The sequence below is a fragment of the Gavialis gangeticus genome, unplaced genomic scaffold (genome assembly GCF_001723915.1).
Source record: "Gavialis gangeticus isolate Ggan-Ray unplaced genomic scaffold, GavGan_comp1, whole genome shotgun sequence".
Lineage (NCBI taxonomy): Eukaryota > Metazoa > Chordata > Crocodylia > Gavialidae > Gavialis > Gavialis gangeticus.
In genome coordinates, this window is record NW_017729022.1 from 182,942,172 (window position 1) to 182,961,528 (window position 19,357).

Genomic DNA, 19,357 nt, shown 5'->3' on the forward strand with positions numbered 1-19,357 from the left:
CGCACCCGCGCGCCGGCCGCGCTCTACGAGCGGCAGCAGGGCCCGGCCGCCGCCGAGGAGCAGGTACCGCCCCGCGCCCGCGGGGGGCGCTTTAACCGGCCACGTGCCGGGGCGGGGGTAGGGACCGGGCCTGCCAACCCGGGGGCAGCCTAGACTTGCACCTCACAGGCCAAATCATTGCTGCTGCAGTACACGTGGGCGCACATATACACGTGTACAGATGTGTATGTATGTACGTACACACATATACACGTGTGTACGTATCTTGTGTGTGTGTATGTGTGTGTGTGTGTGTGTGTGTGTGTGTGCAGGCATGTGCGCGCGCGCACACACACACACCCCTATAGAGAAGTCAGGCCAGGAAACACCTCCAGAGGTCACCTAGTCCCACCCCCTGCCCTGAGACAGGATCATCCCTAGCCAAACCATCCTACGCTATCCATAATCGTAGCCCTCACAGTAGCTAATGCCCTGCTTCTGTTAAAGGCTTTCACTATAACTCAAGAGATGCCAGGTAGAGGGCCTTGCCCCCACTTAAGAGGAACCCCAGCCCCAGCCCACACCGATCTGTGCACGGGGTACAATTTCTTCCTGGTCCCAAATACAGCGATTGGTTTGACCCTGTGCAGATGGGCAACACCCACTAGCTAGGAATGTCTGGGTTTAAGTCTCAGCAGGAACACTGGCAGATCCCAGTTGCAATCCCACCTGTGGCTGCAGCCAACACCCAGTGCTTTTAAGGAAAACTTAAAAAATAAAGCCCCAGTATGTAGCAGAAACAGGGGGTGGGGAGGCCATAATTCCTTCCCATCCCCTTGCTGCAAGCAGCAAAGCCCAGAAGCATGGGAAATACCCATAGTACATAGTCTGTGCCTACATCATCTCCAACCAGGGCTGTCCAGCATCTTTTTGAACCCCTCCAGCGATGGCTTCCCTAGGCCATCTATTCTACTGCCTCACTATTGTAATGATGAAGAAGTTTTTCCTGATATCCAATCTAAACCATCTTTCCTGCAACTTCAAGCCACTGGTCCATGTCCATGTCCTTCTCTCTGCAGCTACAGATATAAAGTGTTTGCCCTCTTCTTTATGGCAACTTTTCAAGAATTTGTAAACTGCTATGATGTTCCCTCTTAAGCACCTTTTCCTTAAGCTGAACATAAAATCATAGAAAATAAGGGTTGGAAAGGACCTCAGGAGGTCAGCTAGTCCAACCCCTGTTAAAATAGGACCAGCCCCAACTAGATCATTCCAGCCAGAGCTTTGTCAAGCCAGGCCTTAGAAACCTCCAAGGATGGAGATTCCACCACCTCTCTAGGTAACACGTGCGCACACACATGCACACATATATGTGCAGATAAGTATATACCCATATACACAAACGTATATATATGTATATGTAGCATAACTTTTCCTGAGTCCAAGCTCATTTCATCAGATCCTGTGAAAAGATGTGCACAGAGCAGTGTATAAAACAGAGAAAGTGATCTGAATATTTAAAAATGAAAGGCAGGAAGGGAGGGAGAGAGAGGAGTAGAGAAATAGAGGAGAGGTCAGAGATTAATGTTACAACTGTCATCAAGCAGCAGCAAAGCTAGATAACTTTCCTGATAATCAGGGAAATCATGAGCATGAGAGAAAGGGAAGTGTGAAATGTGTTATGGTGAAAAGCCAAGAAGACTTGGAAAAAACGGAGAGATTTCTGGGAAGTAGGACAAATTGTTGCTGCAGAGATACGCAATACGATGGAAGCTCAGCTAAATGATCTTCAAGCCTAACACCTATTTTTCTGAAAAGCATTCATGGGGGGGTAGGGGATAATATATAAAATATAATTTTATCATTTTGATTTTGTTTTAAGAAATCCTCATAACACAATGTGCTGATCAAGAAAGGTTTTTATATAGTTGGTGGTGTCCACACAGTTTGTCAATGTGCTTAAAACAAGTGCCCTCAATGTTTCTGTAACTGCAGCAAGTGGTAAGGAGATCTTGTTCATGGTTTCTAAATTCCCTAGGCAAAATGCATCACTAGTAGTCCCATTCAGAGGAGCCCTACCCCAGAAACTCCCAAGAGACTGAATCAAGGGGTGGCTCCAAATTCACCTATGAAAGTACAGGTTAGCATGAATTTAGTTAATTTTGGCTAAGTTATGGGCATTGCTATGAGTTGGTGAATAACTTTTATATTTAGAATAAATACAGACTTTGAAAAGAGCATTTGTAAAATCTGAGTGACAAATAATGTAGTAGTACCCATACACACACAGCATGCTGTCGTCTTTATTTAGAAAACAGATGGTAGTTCTGCATCACTTGTCCCCTCACAAATCTCTTAATGAGCTTTCTACACACAAGTGTCTGAAGAGTGGATTTAGTTGATGCCCAATTCAAGAGAAAAGAACAGGATCTTCCTATATGGATTTATTTATATATACAAGGTCAAAAGAAATTCAAGGTGTATACCAAGATATATTAATTAGTTAAATTTGGCCCTTCATGGGTGCACTCTAATTGAGATTTGTTACTGTTTCATGTCTTTGTGATCCTACAACTAGATTCATGTTGTGCCATGCCCTCTCTACTGTATGATGCTTGACTTGGAGAATAATGGAATGAAAACTTAACTGAAAGTATATTCAAAACAAGAATTTTCTGTTAAAATTTAGGAGTGTATTAAAAATACACAGCAGTTATGATAGAACTCTGAAGTTCTCTACAAAGCAAACTTTTATCCTAATATCATAGATTAAAAAATCCCCAAACAAACTAGTTATATCACCTTAAAATACGTTATGTTAAAATTATTTAAGGACAGCTCTTTAAAAAAATCTAGAATAACCTGTTTTCATAATATGTATTTTCTAACTTCCTAAAACCTTAAAGAGTAGGTGTGATTTTTTTGAGCCGATACCAATAGCCAATTATTAATGCCCACCTAGAACGCAGCCCTGGCCCAACCCCTCCACCAGGAAGAGGCCAGTACTGCCCCTGACTCCAGCCCACAGTGGCAGCCTGCCCTCGTCCCACACACAGACTGGGGGCATGGATCCCACCACTGCACGCACCCCCCAACCCATGGCTCCCATGGGGGTGCATGCAGTGGTGGGATCCATGCTCCTCAGACCAGCCGCTCGTGGCTCAATCCCATGCCCTGCCCCAGCTGGGCAGCAACTGCCCCAGCCCCAGCTTCCCTCCTCCTTCACTGTGGGGGGCCTTGATTTACCCCTCCCTCTGCCCCTTCCCACCAACAGATTTACCAGCTGGATGCTGCTCTCCAAGCTGCCAGGCTGGCTGCGTGCATGCTGCAACCGTGTACACGCACGCAGCATTTATCGTGGCATTATCAGCCACAGGGATTTCTACTTTTCCACACAAGATACCAGCTTATTTCCAATGCTTGGGCAATAGGAAGTAATTTTTAAAATTATTTTTCTAGGTCTTTCCATGTATACTTCCATCAAATAAGTTTGTGTTTATAAAAATAGTTACATAAAAATTGCACAAGTTGTAATATTGCACAAACTTCTTTGATGTAAAGGCAAAATTCTTCACATACACAGAAAAAATATAGCCATATAACTTGCAGAAATGTTGCAAGTACAGCAACAGTGTGATCGTAGGAGTTCTGATATTAAAACCTGTATGTATTTTCTTTTGCTTAATTATTTAGTTCAGAAAATAAAACAGGAATAACCTATCAAAAGCTATTGTAAGAATTTTAATGGTGACTATATACCCTTTTTTTATGTTAGGCCTTTACCCAGATCTGTCTGAAATACATGAGCCTTTTCTGAGCTTGCCAGAGAAACAGAATGAACTTTGTTTCCCAAAATTGTTTAGTCTGGTGGTGCTCAATCTTCAGCCTACATAACCATGTCATCTGGTCTGTAGGGTTCTTCATGGGTCTGGAAATTTGGCAGTGGAGGTAGTGGTAGCAGTGTTTATTGCCCCCATAGCCATGACAGTTAACACTGCCACTACTCCCTTGCTGCCAAATTTCCAGACCCATGGGAAGCACTGCACTCTGGATGACATGGCCTCATGCACCACATTGCACCAGCATGTGGTCACTCCATGGCTGCATCTGGTGTGCAGGGTTGCGGTGGCACACCAATTCACACCTATGGAGTGACCCTGCATGCCAACCACATGTGGGATCCAGCCCATGGACTGGCCTTGCACCATTAACTGGCCCGCTGGGGTGGAGAGTTTGAGCACCACTAGTTTAGTCACTTCTCCAACTTAGAAGAATGCTGTTGTTTATTGTTTTTGTTTTGTTTTGTACAGACAAACTTTAACAAGACATTCTGTTTAACAGATTGCTGTAGGTTATGGTTATATTTTTGAGGGAAAAGGAAAGATGGAGAGGCTCTGTAAAATTACTGAATGTCAGTCGCATCTGTCTCAGGATACTGCTTCATACCACCTGGCATATAATTCTGCAAGTGTAGCAATGGGAGGTTATGTTGGTGCAAAAGTGTTCATTATTTCAGGAAATGGATAACAGGCCTGCTAAGTAATACAGCACACATTATTTTAACAATTACTGGCAGGTCACTAACTCTTTATTCTAATTGTTAGAAGAAAAACATATATGGTATTTTCCTAGGATGGCTTTGACTTGTACCCAGATCCTGAGAAAGAGCTAAACTCCTCACTGAACACGGATTGCGAGGACTGGATAGATTTTCCCAAAATGTCTCGTTCCAATCAGGAGTATTATTTGAAGCTGGAGGAACTGAAGAAGGCCCACTTGGAGACTATGGCAAAACTGGAAGTCATGTATCGGCATAAGTTGCATGTGAAAGGAGTACACCCACTGGGCAATACAGATGCTCTTCCCAGCATCTGTCACAGGTAAATTTAATAATTATCTCCAGTTCTGCAGTACCTTTTGTCTGTGGTTCTCAAAACACTTTGCAAATGTTAGTATAAATAAATACAGTGCTTTTGAAATAGGGTAGTATTACTATCCCCAGTCTTTGTGTGTGAATACCAATACACAGAGAAGCTAATGACCTAATTTTCAAAGGTGCTGAATACTCTTAGCCTCCATTGTTACTATCTCTGTAAAGTAACACACCAGTGACTCTTGAGGCTACGATACAAAAGTAAGAGAACGCCATTCAGGTTTCAAAACATTTTTCAGGTTTTAAGTAAGCCTTGTGTGGGGCAGGTGTCATTCCTGTCTTACAGATGAGACATTAAAGATGAACTAATTCACCCAAAGTCCATATAGTGAGTTTCCTATGAGATTCTTATTAGACGTGCACCAATATATCTGTGCCATATCAGATCGGCAGCAATAAAAGGAAAATTAACATTATCGCCTATCGGCTTTTTTTGGCCAGCGTGGCCAATAACATACCAATAAATATAATGTGCCTTCTGGCCAGGGCCCGAAATGCCACATGCATGCATGCAGCTGCAGCATGCACATGGCCAGGAATGCAGCTGGGCAGCATGGAGAACAGTGCCCTGCAGATAAGTCTGTGGAGGGAAAGAGATGTGGGGAGCAGATCAAGGCCCCCACAGTGAGGGAGGGAGTGGGGCAGAACCCAGATCATCTGCATCCAGGTGGTCAGCTACCTGCTTAGTTTGCAGTGGGTTGCTGAATTAAAGATACACTGCTCAGCTAATTGCTAAAGCTTTTGCTTTAAAGGATACTGCTTTTCTGATCAATAAGATCTCCTCAGCAGTCTTATGCAGCTAGTTAGAGAAGTGGTGCCCTTTAAACCAGGGTTCCCAACCTTTTTATGCTGCCGACTGGCAAACCATAGACCGGAAGTGACCATAGACCAGCAGTGACTGGCATACTGCAGGCAGGCAGCCAACTATGGGCAGCTAGTATGCCAGTCACTTCCAGACTTCTGGTCCAGCAGCCAACCCTTTGTGGCCCAATACCAGGCTGGAGCCTGGGGGCTGGGAACCCCTGCTTTAAACAAAATAGCTTCAGCCAAGAGTGGAAGTTCCTCAGCGGTTTTGTGTGGCTGTTTAATGCCGCTCTGCAAACCCTCAGCTAGTTCCCAAATATTCCTTTTTGTAGAGGGTTAAGGAACCTCAACCCACAAAGTATCCTAATTTTACTGTATATTTGAGAATTAAATGTATATGGACCTATAGACAGCAATAAAAGTTTCATGTTCCTTTGTTAAAAATTTTAGTAGGACTACTAATGCTAAGCTAAAACACTTTTCCCTAACCTGCTTCCAGAACCATGTCTTTTGTCACTTGCAAGAAAAAAATATTGATGTAAAGTGGATTTAACCTTTTTCAATTTTTTTGGATAGAGACCCCAAATTTTGTAATAAAACATCCCATTGGTTGGCTGGCTGGGGTATTGCTAGTAATCTTAACTAGTAAGTTCTTAACTGTAAGTTCTCTTGAAGTGAAATAATATCTGAATTGACAAGATGCATCTAGTTAGTATTGCTGAACATAAAGCTGGCATTTATTTTAATAGTTACACTGCAGTAGTGATAAAGTGTCTCAATGGGGTGAAGGCCCGATAGTGCCTGCCACTGCACAGACAATTCCTTCCCCCCTTTACCAAATGTGAATAATGCTGCCTATCACCTTTGCTAAAATGCCTTGAGAACATGGAGACGGAGAACAGTGACCTGATTATTTATTATGGACTTCTTCCTGAAGATTAAATTTGTTCGTTCATAACTATTTGTTTTCCTTTAAGATCAACTTGGGAAAAGAGCTCATTTCACCCTCTGAATTTGCATAGATCTTTTTCTGAGCCCGATATAAATAATCCTTTCAGTTCAAGTTCATCTGGTGAATATGACGAGGAATTAGAGTTGGAAGAAGAAAATAGTAGTGAAACTGGATCACTGAGATTTGCTAAGGAGCAGATTGAAAAAATGTGGGATGGGTTCTCTGTAGAAGATTATATCGCTCAAACCAAACATAGCTTATCAGATTCATTGGGCTTCAAAACAAGGAGACAGAAACGGAAAGAGTGGTCACCCCAGATCACTGTGCCTAAGCCTTTTCAGATGACTATTAGAGAAGCTAGGAAAAAACAGCAAAATGTTAAATCAAAGTCACAGATTGAAATGGAAAATAACTTATTGAAGAAACAACTAGAGGAGGAAGCAGAATGTCAAAAGAAATTTCGGGCCAACCCTGTACCAGCTTCAGTCTTTCTTCCACTCTACCAAGAAATCATGGAACAGAATGAAGAACGCAGGAAGTCTGTGAAAGAAAGAAGCAGAAATATTCTTTTGGCTTATCAAAGACCATTTAAGTTTATTGAGAGGGAGGAGCAAAGGAAAGAAATTAGAAAAATGCAATTAAAAGACCTTTCTTTACCTGAGAAGAAAACAGAGTTTTTCAAAGCAAAACCTGTTCCTAAATCAGTTTACAGTCCGGATGTTAATGACAAGTTAAAAGAGGAGGAGCTCTATAGAGAAATTAGAATTCGAATGAGAGCAGAAGAGCTGCTGCGTAATTCATCCCTTCCCAACAGCAGGTTGGCTGATAAAGCTGACAATACGCAAAGGAAACAGAAACGCACTGAACAGAAAGAACTAGTGCATAAACCAAGAATCAAACCTAAGGTTCCCAGTTTTGAAACGCTACACCAAAAATTCCAAAAGCAGCTCCTTCAGCAGAAACACGTGAAACACATCACAGTCTGTGAGCCTTTCAATCTTCACACTCCCCACATTCCATCCAATAAAGGGAAGATTCTGAAGGATATTCAAACAGATGAAGAAAAGTTAAAAGAAACACGCTGGCCATATACCTCTCCAAGATGTAAACCTCATAGGAGGTGTTCAAGTGCAAATTCACATCTCCTGGGATGCGAGGAATCTAAATCTCCAAGAATCACAGAATCTACAAAAAGACGAGTCCAAGCTATAAGGTGAAAGATTCAATTACATATTACATATGGTTCAAGATACTTCATAAATCCTTGAGAAAGTAGACTAGTTGTTTAGACCACCAATTAGTTTTTCCAGTGTAGTGAGAAATATAGAACTACAATAGAAATATAGAACTACAACTACTCTCTTCATTTTAATGATATCTTTTAGGTACAGAACTAGCTTTTCTTTTCCCCACATTTGCATAAAAGAACAAGTTGTCCATTATTTTCCAGTATATGCTTTCACTCCTCAAGTGAAGCATAATTATTAACTTTGGCTCATTTCACCCTTGTTTCCTCCCTGCACTTCTTCCTGGATTTACCCTTGCCAGATCCCTCCTGAAATTCTCCCTAGATTAAAACTAATTCAGCCTTAGTTTATTTTTTCACTCAGGAATTCACTTGAGGAAAAGAGAAAGCTGGAAGAAGAGCAAAAAAAGAGCAAAGCAAAGCAGAAACAAAGAGTGAAAAAACTGCAGAAACTTGTAACAATTCGAGCTGAAGCCAATGACCCACATCAAAGCCTAGCTCAGATATTTAAATCCAAATTAAAAACCTACAGGTATTCTATCATATTCCCCAAATCCTGAACTTCTAGATAGAAGCTGAATGTTTAATGTACAGTGCAGTAGCAGAATGATACAGTTAATGTGCTGATTCATGCAAATGACAAATGCAGTGCACAAAAATGTAGACAGAAAGGAGTATGAACAAATAAGTTACGTATTTAATCAGAAACTGAGAAACTGGTGTCCATTATGATAATCGCAGATGTATGTGTTGTTTCTCCCCTTTCAATTACTGTACCACAAATACTTCTTGTATTTAAACCTGCATATGAGCTGAAGATAGAACTTGGTGTGCACTAGTAAAAATATAAATTCCTATATAACAAGCACAGTGGCATCTTTAATTCCACTCTTTAATTTGTCTGGATGCTGTCACCCTGCTAAATGTAATCCCTGAGCCCCATCAGCCTCCTGTTAAGCCAGAGTTGGACAAATATTTGGGCTCACAGGCCACACAGGGAGTACTGGGGAGCTGTTGCAGGGTGGGTCAGCACCCCCTTCCCTCCCCCCTGCAACAGCTCACCAAACCTCCCTATGTGGGACAGGGTTGCTGGTGGGTGGGTAGCTGGTGTGGGAGCCAGCAGGCAGCAGCTTCATGCGGGGCTTCCTCCAGGCCACCTTTCTAACCCAAAGAGGGGCTGGAGCTCCTGCCTGGCTTCAGCAGCAGCAGACCAGGTGCAGAGATGGCGGCTGGACAGGAGCTGCTGCTGCGCACCAAGTGGGACCTGGTAGCAGCCATAGCTGCCTCCCCCCTTACTGCTGCCAGGGCCTTCTTGCTGCAGTCAGCCAGAGCCCAGACTGGGGCTCTCCTTGCCACTGCTGCCGTCACAATCAGTGCTGCCTCCAGGCAGCCCTGGGCACCCATGCCCAGCAGGGAGGAGCCACAGGTAAGCCTTGGCACAGGCTCTGGGCAGCCACAGCAAAAAGGCCCACCTAGCAGCAGTGAGGAGGAGGCAACTGTGCCTGCTGCCAGGTCTCACTTTTTCCCAGCACCCAGCAGCAGCTTCTGCCTAGTCCCAGGCTGAATGCCCAGCCCTACCCCACCATGCAGGATGTTGGGGTCCTTGGAGCACCTGGTCTGGACCCACCCATCCCAGCAATGATGAGTAACAGTGATGGCAGCTAGGCAGAAGCTCCTGCTGGGTGTGCAGGGAACAAAACAGGACCTGGCAGTGGGCACAGCTGCCTCCCCCTTACCATTGCCTGGGCTTGTCACAGCTGGCACCTGGAGCCCATGCCAGGGCTGCCCTGTGGCTCCTATTTGCCACTGCTGCTGGGCACAGGGCCTCAGGTGGCCCAGAGGCGGCGCTGGTGGCACCAGCAGTGGCAGAAGGAAGGAGCTGTAGGGCTGCCCTGGCGCAGGGTCTGACTGGTGGCAATGAGAATGGCCCAGCATCAGCAAGGGGCAAGGCAGGACTCAGGGACCTGCCACAGGCCAGACAGTATTTTGCCCACTCCTCTGTTAAGCTGTGGACTCATCTACCACTCGCACTACTGACTCACTTCCTGCTCTCCTTAGATTTGGTTTGGAAATCAAAATAGAAGCAACCAGAAAATTCAAGATACCTGGACAAAATATGAAGTAAAATTAAATTTTAAAAAAAGAGAAAAAGAAAACAAATAGGTTCCTTTATGTAATAAAGCTAAAGTCTCATTTTTAAAAAATTGTGTGTGAAGAAGAATACAGGTGGGATAAAGTTCTTATAAAATGCACTTTACTCACTTTATATGATTAGGATACAGGAGAACGGCAAGATCTTGGGTCTGTGGCTAATACAGGTTGTGATTTATTATTTTAACACAACTAACTTTTTGTTTTTCCAAGGCAGGTGAATGAGTTAATGTTTATAAGGTGTTTTGAGATCCTTGCACTTCTGTAGTGCCTTCCATCTTAAGTAGTCATATAACATAGAGGAGATGGGGGACTAACAGTTCTTTAGTTATACAACAGGTCAAATACTTTAAAAATAACATGTGAAATACCTTTGGAGAGGAACAGCATGAATAAGAATTACTAGTCTGAGACATAATAATAAAAAAGGTGGGCAACGCAAAGGAAATGAAGTGAATGTTATACTAGTGACTAACCATGAGAGAAGCTTAATATGACAACCACATCATGAAATATAATGTAGTTACCAAGAGTTGCTTCCAAATTAATTTAATGTATTGATAGTGAGAAACAGTATCCAGAATAAAGGCCAGAATTAAGGTGTCTAAAGACTTGTCTGTAAGGGAGAGAAATAAATCAGAGCATAGTGATGCTGGACAGTTTCTTGGGCCGTGAAGTTCAAGGGAGCAACAGTGAGGCTATTTAACAACTCAGGAGCCAAAGTATTAAAGCTTCTCACTTTTTTTCTTTTAAAAGAGGGCACCTCCTTTCTCTGAACATGGCTTCTCCTAGGCTCTGGTTTTAAAAAGTAAATCTACTGAAATGCTGCAGAGCCTGCCACCAGAATCCATAATAGCAAACTTTGATAATTTATAAACCACCAGCAATGTAACTCCACTGATGAGGAATGAGGGAAACCACAGAATTAACACAGTACTTGTTTTGACCTTCATGTAAGACTGCCTGCTGGCCACCATGACTAAGCTCTGTCAAGAATAAGCCCTTTGCAATTGCTGCCTGGGGAGGTTTGATGGTGCTGATTTGTGGCTATGCAGTTGTAGCATCAGCTGTATCTGTCTGTGACGGGCCTTTTTCTAGCTTGAATTTCATCAGAAAATCAAAAGTAACACTTGTTCTTCAACTACAATGAATAAAATGAAATAAGGAGGGCATCAACACTTTTTTTTAAAGGACAAATTGTTAAGACTAAAAAGGAATCAGTTTGTTTCATAATTAACACTTATATTGAAGTACAGTACTGTTCTTTTGTAGCATAATAGAACTTCACCATCCCTTCCAAATGCTTCTTGTTTTAATTTGGCTTAGAAAAATAATTACATAGAATTACCGTCAAGATAGAGCATGTTACTTAAAAAAAATACAAAGACCATCACAATGTCCAGTTTGACATAAACACTGTAGCTTTCAGCTACCTTAGGACAGGGGTGACAAACTCATCTGGCTCCACAAGAGTGTGGGGTAGGTTCTGTCCACAAGCTGGATAAATGGCATGGGGACAGCCCCTCAGCCCAGACTGGAACAGACTCTTTTTCCCTCCCCTTTCTTCCTACCCCCACCCCTTGATCCAGCATTTGGAGCATGCTCTGCCCAGCCTGAGAAGCAGATTGTGTGTAGGTTCTGAACTGGCTGGAGCAGGCAGTGAAGTCCCAGACCAGCCAGAAGAAGTGCTGAATCCAGCATGCCAGGAGCCCACAGATCCCTGTCCCCACATGCAAGGTGCAGCATCTTCTCTGGCAGGTCAGAACCGTACCATATATGGTGCCTGCTATGGGACTTCTACTGCATGTGGCATCTGCCCTGGTCTGGTGCACTCTGCATATGTGGCTTGTGGATACACGTCACCACTTGAGACCCAAGGCCACTTGAGACCCAGGGGACTGGATCCAGCCTGTGGGCCAGATATTTGACACCCATGCTTTAGAAAGTTGCGTTTCTAGACAGACTGGTCTTTATGATGCTACTTTGTAGTGCTACTTGGTACTCATTTTTAAATAAAATAATAACTAAATAAATCAATGTAACTTAATGTTATTCTTTGCTAATATTAGGACGCATGAGAAGCAAAGAATGCAAGAGTATCTGCAGGAGATGGAAGAAATGGAAGAAAGAGTAAACCAGAGGCCACTGCTTTTGGAAAGAGTGACTCAGGTTACCTTAGCTCACTCTCACTCCTTAATTAAACTTGTCTGCAAATATTGCCTCTTAGGGACAGTATCAATCTTAAATATTTTTAGAGGATGCTTGAAAACAGTTTTGGAAGGAAGTACATGATTTCTCTTCTCACCTGTCCATGGCACTATTCAGTTTTGTTTGTCTCCATATGTCCTTTCCCCATTTATTACCATCACTGATGGTTTAGCACAGTCGTTCTCTGACACCAGTTTTGGCTGGCTGATTGCTGTGTTCCCTATACGGGGGAGAAGGAAGTGCAGTGTACTTGCACTGTAATTAAGAATTCATTTTTTCTCCCACAAACACCTAATATGCAACATATTTAATCTGCACACTTGTGCTGAGACTGTTTGTTTATGGGGGGTGACGTTTTCCATTTATACAAGTAAATTCATAGGTATTTTTTCCAGTTTACATTTTACATACAAACAAAATCTACCACAACAGAGTGTTTTTCATCCTAAAGCAGGCTTGTCCAACATACGGCCCACGGGCTGCTATGCGGCCCTCCAAGCTGTTTTCTGAGGCCCAAGATGCTGCGATGGGAAATGAAAGTAAACACTGTACTTTCATTTGCGGGGAGAGGGGGAGGTGTGATGTGATACCACTTCTTGCGAGGTCTTTGAATATGGCTCACCGGCCCACTGGGTGATAAAAAGTTCATGATACAGCCCCACATTCAAAAAGGTTGGACACCCCTGTCCTAAAGCATACAAGGATTTGAGCTACTGGTACTCAAACCTCTACTGTGCAAATGGAATTAAATCCATTTGGAATTAATCCAAATTAACCCATTTGAAAATGGCTAATGATTTTGCTCTGTTCCTTGTCCAAGGGTGTGTAAGTTCTTCTGAACACCTTGTTTTTGGCAATATAATGGTGCTGTTCACACTGCTGCCCCATGACAATATAATGTTACAGAGCTTTCTCTATGTATATCTTTGTTAGTAAGGTCCAAACAAACTCTTCATCCCTGGCTCTTGTGATGGTGTAAATAACTCCAAATGAAGGAGAAATAGTTTTTACTGCAGAAGTTTAGGCAGCAGAGTCCTTGTTGGAAGACTGCGCTGTTCCAGACTGCTATGATGCCTAGTTTTGTGCTTAAATGGAGACAGAAACAGATGTAGTCATGTTGAGTCTGTGGGCCCACGCACAACACACATTTTACTGGGTCAAAAATCTGCATAGAGGGAGCCGCTACATATTACCTCAACTGTCTAGGTGAGTTCTCTGGACTATCTGTGCTTGAAGGATTAATGGTGACAGTTTCATCCTACTCAACTTTTGCATCTTTTCCATAGGAGAAGCTAGTTTTCAGTAGCAGGTCTGTGTATGTTCCCAAAGCACTACAAAAGAAATGGATTAATATTGCCCTTTGGGGAATAAACCACTTTGAATTTGATAGGGTTACTGATAGAGTAAGATTCCACGTACCATAAGTAAAGCATTATAATCTTACACTTAATAATGAAAATGTTTTACTGCTTTTTTATGTTTATAGAAAAATGCCAGAATAGCAGCAGAAAAACATTACTCAGATATACTGAAAGAACTTGGGTTGAGCGAAGACTTTATTTCAAAGAAGGGTCAGACTCCTAAGCTTCTGTACCATTCCAGTGATGAAAACTTTAAAAGATATACAGAAGACAGAGAAAGGTAATTAACTGGCATATTGTTTTGTGTATATTATTACAGTCAGCAATAACAAGTTCTGCTTTTAAATATTTTGAGAAGACAAAAGTATTTGTACTTTTCAGGGGACTATTTGGTTGCATTTAGTTCTTCTTTTAGCATTTGTACAAAATCTTTAATTCATGAAAGCCAGTTAAAATGAGGTGCTTATAGAGTATGTTCATTATTCAGGGTCCTTATATTTATTTGACTACTGGATATGTAACTTGCATGAAAAAAACACTACATTTTGATTTCTGATCTTTTAATCCAAGGATGTCAAATTCTTGGCTCTGTGGTCTGGCTCTAGCTCCACAGGGCTTCTTACAAGCTAGATAACGCACCTCCAGCAGTAGGGCAAGAGGGCAACAGCAATAACTTGTCTTAGGTGTTGGCCTCACTGACACAATGACTGTGGCAGTCATGAGCGTTCCAACTGCTGCCACCGCATGCCCCACTGCTGAACTGTCCCCAGCAGGATCTTGACCTGGAAGTTTGGTGGGGCGGCAAGGGGATGTCAAGTGACAGCAGTATTAACCCCTGTGACTGACAAAGCTGCTCTGTTGGTGAGGCCAGTATCCATCACCTTAATGCCACCATCACAGAATTGTCTCCAACAGGGATCCCAAACCAGGAATTCAGTGATGGGGCAAGTGAGAGCAATGTTAATCTCCCAGGCATTGGCCCTACCAAGACGGTGGCTTTAGCAGCTGCAGGGTTAACACAGCTATCCCTCATGCCACTGCTGAATTTCCAGCCCTGCAGGCAAGATCTGGAGGTGGGTCTTCCAGGCCAGATAAGCCATTTCCATGGGTTTGATGCTGGACACTCCTATTTTAATCAGAAATCCTAGCAGATTGCTAATGAGTTTTGTTCTTATAAAATCTTATTATTTGGTGGGGGGGAACCCTTTGAGAAGTGTTCATTTGAATATTTGGTATTAAAAAGAATTTCATGCCACACTGAACAGCTTTTGCCAGGATTTGGGAAAGTGCACTGGAGAGTTTACATAGTGCACAGGTTACAGAGGGTGTTCTGCATTACCACTGGCCAGACAAGGGGAGCAATGGAGGGGTGCCACTCTGGAGATTTATGTAACTTTACTTCTCGCAGAGTAAGCACACGCAACTCGGGAGGCTAATGTAATCATTATAAAGGAAATAGCTTCCTTCACCTTAAACGCAAGTCCTCCTAGCCCTGTAGAGACAACTCTGTGGTTGGCCTTGACTACCAGGATTTGGGCCAGCGTACATTAGAATTTTATTCTTTTAAACACCAATTTAAAAAAAAATCTCCCACAAAAGATCAGTACATGCAACTCTGTTTCTTTATAGTCTTAATGAGGATAAAATACAAGAAAGAGAATCCTGTAAGGAGGAGGAAGCCAGCCCACAGTCTGACCAATCCTGTGAGGAAGAGGCAGCAGCAAGACATCAATCTGACCAATCCTGTGAAGAAGAGGAAGAGAAAGCAAGCTGTCAATCTCATCAGTTCTGTGATGGGGAAGAGGAAGAGGAGGCAAGCCATCAATCCCACCAATCTGAGGAGGAGGAGCAAGAGGAGGCGGTAGAAGTGGCAAGCACTTTGTCTGATCATGATGCTCTCGAATATGAGGATGAAAAGTATGAAGAATGTGGTTCAGAAGAAAAACCTAGTGACAGTGAAGCTGACTGAAAAGAAAAGGAGGTCTGTCTGCCTCCTATTACTTCAAGCCTAGCGTTCAAAACACATTTCATTGCTGACAGTGGAAGATATGCCAAAGAAAAACCTAACTCTGTAATAGGGACATTTTGAATTGTGTATGTTGGGGACTTGCGTGAATTTGAAATTATAATACTCTAGGGTGCTGAAGAATAAGGATTTTGTTCTAGTGAGAAAGAACTAATTAATTTCCATTCAGTGGATACAGTTGTTTTAGTGTGATTTGTTCTAGACTTGGAGAGTACGAGTGCACCTTGGTTCATAAGAAACACTATCCATGCTTTAATACTATTGAATTTCTTGTGTTCCTGTTGATTACTGCTTTGGGTCTTCACATTTCTAGCTCTGCCTTGATACTGGCAAAATAAGGAGGAGCTCATGCATCAGATAATTTTTTTTCATTCCTAAGCCAAGATTTTAAAGCAACATTGCTTCTTACTTCCATATTTTTGGAACAGTCTCAATTTTAACCAGTGGAATTCCATGTATGTGACTCCCTTATTATTGGAAGGTCTTGTGGAAAGCCGACTGCCAGCAACAATCTTCTGTGCAACTGTATTTCCTTGTAACTGTTTCCAATAGCTAAATTATATTGCAAGGAATATTTATGTATAGTGCCCCATTTGATTCTAAAATAGGGATTAAAATACAATTAGAACATGTCGGGTTCCTCCACTTACACTCCTGCAGGTATTTCTAATGCTAAAGGAAGAGTGGGTTCAGGGAACAAAGTCATATCATAACATTCTGAAGCAGAACTTCATTTTTTTTACACTGTAGATTGTGTTAGTGTCTAATCATAGTTTCAAAATGATGTGTTCTCTGTATTATCATTTGTATCTTTTTGAAGAACTGTTGCAAGATTACATAAAATAATTAATTACAATGTAAATTATTACATTACATTAAGAACACTGTAGTCTTTATTTAGACAATTAAGAGACACTGCACATTGGAAAATTGATATTAGTGCAAAAATTCACTTCTGTAGCTGTTTTCATTTTTGATGAAAAGTTTTTTAGTATAGCTTCTCTTTGCATACTTGCTACGTTCCCCTCCCACTTTCTTCACTGACTGCTACTGAAGATTATGTTTCTGCCCCCCTGCCCCACCCCACCCCACCTCACCCCACCCCACCTTTATTTCAGAGAATGCTTTCTGGTTCCCTTTCCTACTCTACTGCCTTGTCATCATCATCATAGCCAACATTAAGGGTAGAAAAAGGAAAATTATCTATGTAGTAATACACAGTTATTGAAGAACATCAAATCACGTTTTGCCTGCTCAATAAAGGACTGAGCAAATGTCCACGCAGTACATAAATGCAAAAGTTTGTAGTAACCAGCCAACAAAGTATTTGTTAGCACATTGAATTTACAATAGTTTTTGATGTCTTTGCAATCAAGTACTATGATTTTATTTCCCTTTCTTCCAACATGTTATACAATGCTATTGACCAACTCATTTTTCAAGTGGTTGGATCTATATCAGGAGACTTTTGCTAAAATTTGGAATTCAAGTCAAATATTTGTCATATGTTTACATCAACTCTGCAATTGTGACACAGTGTGCTCCAATTTGAAAAGTTAACTTCTTCACTGTGTGAATTCTGATTAAGTGTTTTCTTTCTTAAATAAAGATACCCCAGAAAGAGGTTTGTTTCCATGTTGTACAAAGAAACAAGTATGTGTTAATAACATAATAGTCAGGCAACTCCCCGACACAAAACTCAAATCTGGTTGTTTAGGATTTAAAAATTAAGTTATTACGCACTTCCATAGTTGGAAGCAAGTTTTCTTTAGTTTTCAATCCTCCCCCAGCTAATGATGGAGTCAGCAGTGAGGTTAGGTGGCAATGGTAATATATATGCGCAGTGAATTTGGAATTTGTGTGTAAACGACTCCTTACTATGGACTGCTGATGAATTTTTACTGTATTGGGCCACTTGGAAAGTAACTTATACAAAATAGCACTTACACTGCATTCACTTCTATTTCAGTAACAGTACAATATGGAATTGTACACATATATGAAGGAAAAGTACTTATACGGTACTGACATTGGTAGTAGTCAGGTGGAAGATACAGTGGCTAGGCTCAGATGTATTCAGCAAAAATACTGGACAAGGTGAGTGAGAAATAACGGAAATATTTGACTGCCAATGCAAGAAGCTTGTCCAACAGAGTAGAGGAACTAGAATTAGAGGGCAGGACATGAAACCAGATATTACAGAGGAAAGAGAAATGGTGGATGGCAGCAGTGATTGGAACATGGGTAGTGAAAGGCAGCTGTTGCTCATGACAGAAGTAAACACAAAGGTGGTAGATAAGCATCACACACAAGTGATGTGAGAGATTAAAAAAATGTAAGGGATGACATGGGTGAAATCAATTTGGGTCAAAAACCTTTTGGGAAATGGTGGTAGGAAAAATGTTAGTGAGATAGTGCAAAGGGTCTGCTATAGGTCAGCTTTGGATACGGGCAAGGGTTTCTTTAATCTTATTAGAAAGAATAACAGTAGTGGGAATTGTGCCATTGTGAGAAACTAACTTCGCAGGTGGACTGAAAAATGAATACCACTAAGAATAGTAGCACAATGATATTCATGGATCTCACAGCCAAAAGATTTCTTCAACAAGCAGTCATTGTACCAATAAGAGGTGTTATTATTTTAGACTTGGCTTTGAAAAGCAGCAAATATATTACAAGACACCTGGATTAAGTGATCATGAGTTAATTCAGTTTATTTTAAATGGAAGGATGAACAGAAATGGTACTATAAGCAAGGTTCTTGACTTCAGAAGGGTAAATTTTGAAAAGCTTTGGGAACCAAATTAATAGGCACAGCAGGACTACAGAGCCCAGGAACTTGAGCATGAAAGCAATTTGGAATTTCTTTTTGCCAGAAGTAGAAAAGTTGCCTGTAACTTGCAATACAGGCAACGGCAAAACATGTAAGATAGGGCTATCTACCTAACTGGGTACCCACCCAAGAAAAGGATATTTTGAGTAAGCAGAGAGCTTTGAAGTAATGGAAAAGAGCCTGATCAACAAACGTTACATCACAGAAGGGTAGGGATGAAGTAAAAATGGCCAAAGGCAAGATTAATTTATTGTGCAAGGTCTAGTTAAAGAGTAACAGCTGGTTCTCCCATGGAATTAAGAACAAGACAGGGAGCTGCCATGCAGTGGCAGGGGTAGAAACTGGACCAGGGGTAGAAGTCTTGGTATGGCCCAAAAACTAAACACTTTGTCTCAGTTTTCAAACTGGGACAGTGATAATGACCATGGAGGGTAAAGGGCAGGATGACTAGTGGGAACAGAAATTACCACATCCAAGGTGGTAACAAATGCATTCAAATCAAAGGGACCAAAAATTATCCCATAATTCTGAAAGAACTGACAAATGAAATATCAGTGCCAGTAAGAAATATTTTTAATAATTCTAGTAAGCTGGCAATCGTCTCTAATAACTGGAAAACAGCATAGTGGTATTATATTTAAGAAGGGATGGAGGGATAGTTATCTAGACAACCAGGCTGTTGGTCCAGTCTCAATAATATGCAAGGCATTACGGCAAAATTTAAAAGAAAATGATTTAAGATTTAGAGATCACAGGATCATAGGAAAATAAGGCAGGAAGGGACTTAATGAGGTCAGATGAGATTAAAAAGGGTAAAATGGAATAAAATGCAAAAGAAGATTGTACAGAGTAACATATCTTTCT

At 41.7% G+C, this 19,357-nt stretch overlaps 1 protein-coding gene across 1 annotated transcript; it reads left to right on the top strand.

Annotated features, from left to right (window-relative positions):
- Positions 1–3: 3 nt before the first annotated feature.
- On the top strand, positions 4–17,327 carry FAM161A (family with sequence similarity 161 member A; the record flags this gene model as incomplete). Its single annotated transcript, XM_019515916.1, has 7 exons — positions 4–63; positions 4,612–4,859; positions 6,694–7,881; positions 8,279–8,446; positions 12,135–12,234; positions 13,760–13,914; positions 15,264–17,327. Coding segments are annotated over 7 exons (2,259 nt in total), but the record flags the coding sequence as incomplete, so codon positions are not given.
- Positions 17,328–19,357: the final 2,030 nt, after the last annotated feature.